This window comes from Hippopotamus amphibius, chromosome 12 (assembly GCF_030028045.1).
Source record: "Hippopotamus amphibius kiboko isolate mHipAmp2 chromosome 12, mHipAmp2.hap2, whole genome shotgun sequence".
Lineage (NCBI taxonomy): Eukaryota > Metazoa > Chordata > Mammalia > Artiodactyla > Hippopotamidae > Hippopotamus > Hippopotamus amphibius.
In genome coordinates, this window is record NC_080197.1 from 73894752 (window position 1) to 73900314 (window position 5563).

General features: G+C 39.9%; 1 protein-coding gene across 2 annotated transcripts; it reads left to right on the forward strand.

Moving 5' to 3' along the window:
• Window positions 1-222: 222 nt before the first annotated feature.
• Window positions 223-5181, forward strand: NANOG (Nanog homeobox). 2 transcript variants are annotated; one of them, XM_057702659.1, is made up of 4 exons: window positions 223-482; window positions 3024-3286; window positions 4538-4624; window positions 4761-5181. In XM_057702659.1, the coding sequence occupies exons 1-4, from the start codon at window positions 332-334 to the stop codon at window positions 5175-5177; spliced, it is 918 nt and encodes a 305-aa protein (XP_057558642.1). In that variant the 5' UTR covers window positions 223-331; the 3' UTR covers window positions 5178-5181. The 2 variants fall into 2 exon arrangements, with proteins under 2 accessions (XP_057558642.1, XP_057558643.1); XM_057702660.1 differs by having other exon boundaries at window positions 332-482; window positions 4806-5177.
• Window positions 5182-5563: the final 382 nt, after the last annotated feature.

A 5563-nucleotide genomic window follows, 5' to 3' on the forward strand; every position in this document is an offset into this window, starting at 1 on the left:
GCATTACAATGGCCTTGGTGAGGTTGGCAGACGGGATTAACTGGGAATTCGCAAGGGCGTGTGTGGGCGTGGGGCTACCAGGAGGGGCGGGTCTAAGTATGGCTGAGCCTTGCTTATAAGTCTAGAGGCTCCAAATTGTTTCTCATTTTCCTAGATTGGGCTGGTTGGCTCCTGTTATAGCACAGGTGACTCGCTCCATCCCATCTTTTTAAATACTTTTATACCTGGAGATCTTCACCTTTCTCTGAGTTCTTCTACTTAGATTCTGAAGCCTAGACTTTTCCTACCATCTAGCTATTTGGTTTTTGTTTTTCCCCTCTCCTTCAACAACATGAGTGTGGACCCAGCTTGTCCCCAAAGCCTGCTTGGCCACGAAGCATCTGATTCTAGCAAATCTTCACCAATGCCTGAGATTTATGGACCTGAAGAAAATTATGCATCTTTGCAAATGTCACCTGCTGAGGCCCTCGACACGGAGACGGGTAAGAAAATTCTGAATCCTTGAGAGCTAAGTTCTTTCAGGGAAAGAGAAAGAAGGAAAGAGGAAAAGAGTCATCTGTTTCCCTTTTGAGCCCATATAAGCAGGTGTCATTATCTATTAATCCTCTCGACACCTCTTTTTCAACTGTAACTTGATGGGGTCATGCCCTTTCCCGATGTCCCAGGCGTCAGGAGCTATGGACGGAGAGGCGAGGGGCACGGGATTCAACAGTTCAACTGTACACGGGGTATTTGAGTGCTTCCGTGCGTAGGCGCTGTGGAAACGTAAATGTGATGTGATAAACTGATGTGTAAATCTTAACGTCGTGCAGGGCGCACAGTAACAGTAAGTGTTAACACTACGCCAGAAGTCGTAACATCACCGCTTGGGGCAAGCGAGCATCACCTTTTTGGTCTATACGAGGCGCGCCAGAAATGGCATCGCTGATTATAATGAAACGCACCTTTTGGAAATGTTTTACCTCTCTACTATAGTAGAGGTTGGCTCTTCTCCTAACCTTCGGATGTGTGGACAGCTGAGTTTATGAGCACCTGCTGTGCTCTGTCTCCTAAATCCGGAGGAAGTGTTCACCCCATTTTATAGTGGATTATTCCAGAAGGTTTACTATGCTGTGACGGCCAGAGTGGCAAGAGCTCAGATTTGAAATCCAGTTTGGCTTCGAAATCTATACTCTAATATTTAGACTTTTAGTTGCTAATTGCGGGTGTGAAGGGTGCTCGGGATATTGTAAAGCCGGCACCATCTTTTTTGGAAATCAATTTGGCAGTAGTTAGAAATACAAAGGTAAGCGAGCCTTTACCCAGGAATGCTACCTTTAACATTTATGGCATAAAACAGCTTAAATACTGTTTACATTTATGATTACAACCATAGAAATACGTTGTGGAGAAAGGAATAAGCAAACAAAATAACTGCTGTATTTGAGTGTTGGATTTTAATGTTATCACATTTTCCTAAATTTTGTTTAAATGTCCTTTTATAATTTCAAATGTTGAAAATACAGTGCTGGATTGTGAGAGAAATAGCTTGGGGATAAGCAAGTGGACATGTCCTCCTAGCAAGCCAAGTGCAAGTTTGCATAGATAATTTTTTTTTTTAGTGAAAAAAGTAAGTATTCAGTAGGCAAAAAAAAGGAGCAGAATACGTGTGGATAGACACACGGGCAGGCTCAGAGAGTCTTGCCCTTGTGGCTGTTTGAATCACTTTTATGGGGCATTTCTTCCCTGTTTCCCTTGACGAATCATTCTGATTTGCCTGGTTCAAGGTCCATATTTGGACCTTGGATTTTCCCACGTGTGCATGCACATCTGTTAGCCAAGATGGATTCCACTGAAGAGGCCTATGTATAGACAGTTTTTAAGACACGCTCCACTTGTAGTCATCAGTTGAGGACCTTCTTAGATCTACCTGTGAAATTGTGAGTTTTTTGCCTTTTAAAGCCGGTCCGTTTATTCCATGGTTGGGGTCTAATTGGAGTTAAGCACTGGGTCTGTGCAAATAAATTAAGTAATATAGGGAATAAAATGTTAGTTACAAAGTCAATATACGCCAGGCCCTGTGCTAGACAATTTTTATCTGTTAACTCGTTTTGTTGTTTATAAATTTTTGTTACCTCGTTTAAATCAATAAAGAAAGTCCACGAGATATATTGCACAACACGGGGTGAATAACATATTTTATAATAACTATAAATGGAGTATAACCTTTAAAAATTATAAATCACTATGTTGTACACCTGTATTTATATAATGTTGTACAGCAACTATACTTCAGTTTTAAAAAAAAAACAAACCAAACCAAACCTATGATTAGCTTGGCCCAATTGCCAAAACAAACCAAAAACTCCATGAGGGCGGAATAATTTTGGAGATGAGATCACAGAGCTAATGAAAGCAAAGTCTGGGTTGAAACAGGAGCTTATCAGAATTCACATTTCCAGTTCCTGATAGTTTCTGGTACTAGGACTGGGCAGCAAACTGTTGATTTTATATTGTCCCCAGAATCTGGATGATCTGTTTTAAAAATTAAGTAAGTGGGAGTTCCCTGGTTGTCTAGTGATTAGGATTCAGTGCTTTCACTGCTGTGGCCAGGGTTCCATCCCTGGTCAGGGAACTGAGATCCCTCAAGCCACGCGGCAATCCCTCACCACCACCACTCCCCCTGCCAAAAAAATAAAATTAAGTAGGTGATGATTAAGGTACATAAAGGAAGTTATGGAGGGACACAAAGATGGGAGTCAAATGATGGTTCTGACCTTTGAGAACAGTCAAGTTGTGGGCTCCTGAGCTTTGATTGGCAGGAAGAAGAGGTTTGAGTTCCCCTCTGCTCCCCAGCAATACATGATATTAGCCATGTCCATTACATGTAAACCAGCATTTTTGCAAAGGTTAACAAAGTGTTCAGCCTCCCTTAAGAATAAAGTTGTTACTTATTATCTAGCTCTGAGGACTTTAGTGCTTTGAAAACAATAACTTTTTATTATTTGAAGTTTTAGAGAAAAGTGTCATTTTATTCCCAACAGTCTCTCCTCTTCCTTCCTCCATGGATGTGCTTATTCAGGACAGTCCTGATTCTTCCACAAGCCCCAGAGGAAAACTACAGCCCACGTCTGCCGAGAAGAGCACAGAGAAGGAAGAGAAGGTCCCGGTCAAGAAACAGAAGATCAGAACCGTGTTCTCTCAGACCCAGCTGTGTGTGCTCAATGACAGATTTCAGAGGCAGAAATACCTCAGCCTCCAGCAGATGCAAGAACTTTCCAACATCCTCAACCTTAGCTACAAACAGGTATGGTTGGTTAATTTCTATGTGCTCTGTTTATGCACCCCTACAAATAAGTTAATTTTTAGTATGAAAAGGGAATCTTTTTGTAACGTGTTTTGTGGTCATCTTTTTTTCTCTAAATATCTATTGTAAATGTGTCAATTTTTTTTTTTATATTCTCTTCTTTATATTCTTTTCCATTATGGTTTATCACAGGATAGTGAATATAGTTCCCCATGCTATACGTAGGACCTTGTTTATACATTCTATATGTAATAGTTTACATCTGCTAATCCCAAACTCCCAGTCCTGCCCTCCCCAACTGCCCTCCCCCAATGTGTCATAATTTATTTAAACACTTTCCTTGTTGCACAAACCAAAATTGCGAAAATGTTTCCAATTTTCCTTTAAAAAAAGGAAGAAATACTTCTCTATCTTCTGAGTTAGAAAAGTCCCTAGCCAACACTGGTTCTCATTAAAATTAAAATTGTATGTTTGGTTTTTATCTGTATACATTTGACTACTAATGAAGTTAATCATTTTTCATATATTTATTGGCCCTTTTATTCAGTCAAATGCTTTTCTATCACTGGTGCCATACTTGGAAAGTCCTATTCCATTACCTTATTTTATATATATCTTATTCTACTTCTGTGATCTCATTTTCTTACTCATAGTTTATAAACCATCTGGAAATTTTAGTTTATTCTGTGCTGCAATATAACTTGATATTTTCTAAATAGCTGTTTTGTGGTATGTTTCATAATTTCTGAATTAAAATACCATTATCACATTAAATGTAAATGTTCATTTACAGAGGGGTGCCTTTTCATTACAAACAAATTATGTTTAACTGTCACTAATGGCATGGGTAGACATTTAATACTGTTTTTTTTTTCTTTTTTTAAAATATTTATTTGGCTGCGCCAGGTCTTAGTTGCGGCATGCAGGATATAGTTCCCTGACCAGGGATCAAACCCAGGTTCCCTGCATTGGGAATACAGTCTTAACCACTGGACCAACAGGGAAGTCCCTGGGTAGACATTTAAACGTGAAACTTCCAAGTTAGCAGATTTGCAGTGTTAAATAAAAAGGCAGCCAGCTAACTGACTTTGGAGGCTTGAAGTTCACTTATAGATTCAAGATTTAAGAAAGAACTCTAGGAGTTGAGACAGTTCTAGCTGTCGGGGGTAGGGGGGGAGTTTAATATTCTTTGATCCCTAGTCCAACTGCATTGCTAGTATTTTATGTTTTTCTGTTACCTTTCCTCTGCAGGTTAAGACCTGGTTCCAGAACCAGAGAATGAAATGTAAGAGGTGGCAGAAAAACAACTGGCCAAGGAATAACAACAGTGTGACTCAGGTAACAGGAAACTTATTTTTCTGCTCTTTCCTAAAAAGGACTTTTTCGTTTTATCCATTGCTGAAGCGTGTGATCCCAATCTCAGACAATTCTGAACTTGTACCTTTTCAGTTAATCCATCCTTCTCTTTCAAAAGGGCCCAGCAACTACAGAATACCCAGGCTTCTATTCCTACCACCAGGGATGCCTGGTGAACTCTTCCACAAACCTGCCCATGTGGGGTAACCAGACCTGGAATAACCCAAATTGGAGCAACCAGAGCTGGAACAGTCAGCCTTGGAGCAACCACCCCTGGAACAGTCAGACCTTGTGCCCTCAAGCCTGGAATAACCAGACTTGGAACAATCAGTTCAACAACTATGTTGAGGAATTCCTGCAGCCCCAGATCCAGTTTCAGCAAAATTCTCCGATCAGTGATTTGGAGGCTACCTTGGAAAATGCTGGGGAAAGCTATACCCTAATACAGCAAACAGCTAAGTATTTCAGTTCCCAGCAGCAAATCATGGATTTATTCCCAAATTATTCTATGAACATACAGCCTGAAGATTTGTAACGATGGCTGTATTATTCAGTCTTAATTTGAGCAGTGACTGTATTATCTAGAATTTTTCTTTTAGAATTATGTATCTCTCTGACTTGATAAGCTGCTTTTCATTATGCCTTTTGTGTCAGTTTGGGGGGGGGTATGATTGGAATCTAATCAAAGAGGTTTCAGAAGCATGGGCTTCTACGGACAACATGATAAAAGATGTCTGGCTATAGATAACTAGATTATAATACTATTTTTTGGATAGCTTTAGGATCTAGAACCTAAAAAATACAAAGCTATGTGACAAAGGATTGTTCATATTTTCTGGGATGGGTAGGCTTTACTGTGTTAAGGTGAAGGGTTAAGCTACAATGTGCTTTACAGACTTCCTCTGCCATTTTTGCTATTTT

Bases quoted from the DNA above. Each gene is read 5' to 3' on its own strand.
- NANOG (XM_057702659.1), top strand. From the start codon at position 332: ATGAGTGTGGACCCAGCTTGTCCCCAAAGCCTGCTTGGCCACGAAGCA. The intron at 483-3,023 runs GTAAGAAAATTC...TATTCCCAACAG, and splicing joins GGCCCTCGACACGGAGACGG to TCTCTCCTCTTCCTTCCTCC. The intron at 4,625-4,760 runs GTAACAGGAAAC...CTCTTTCAAAAG, and splicing joins ATAACAACAGTGTGACTCAG to GGCCCAGCAACTACAGAATA.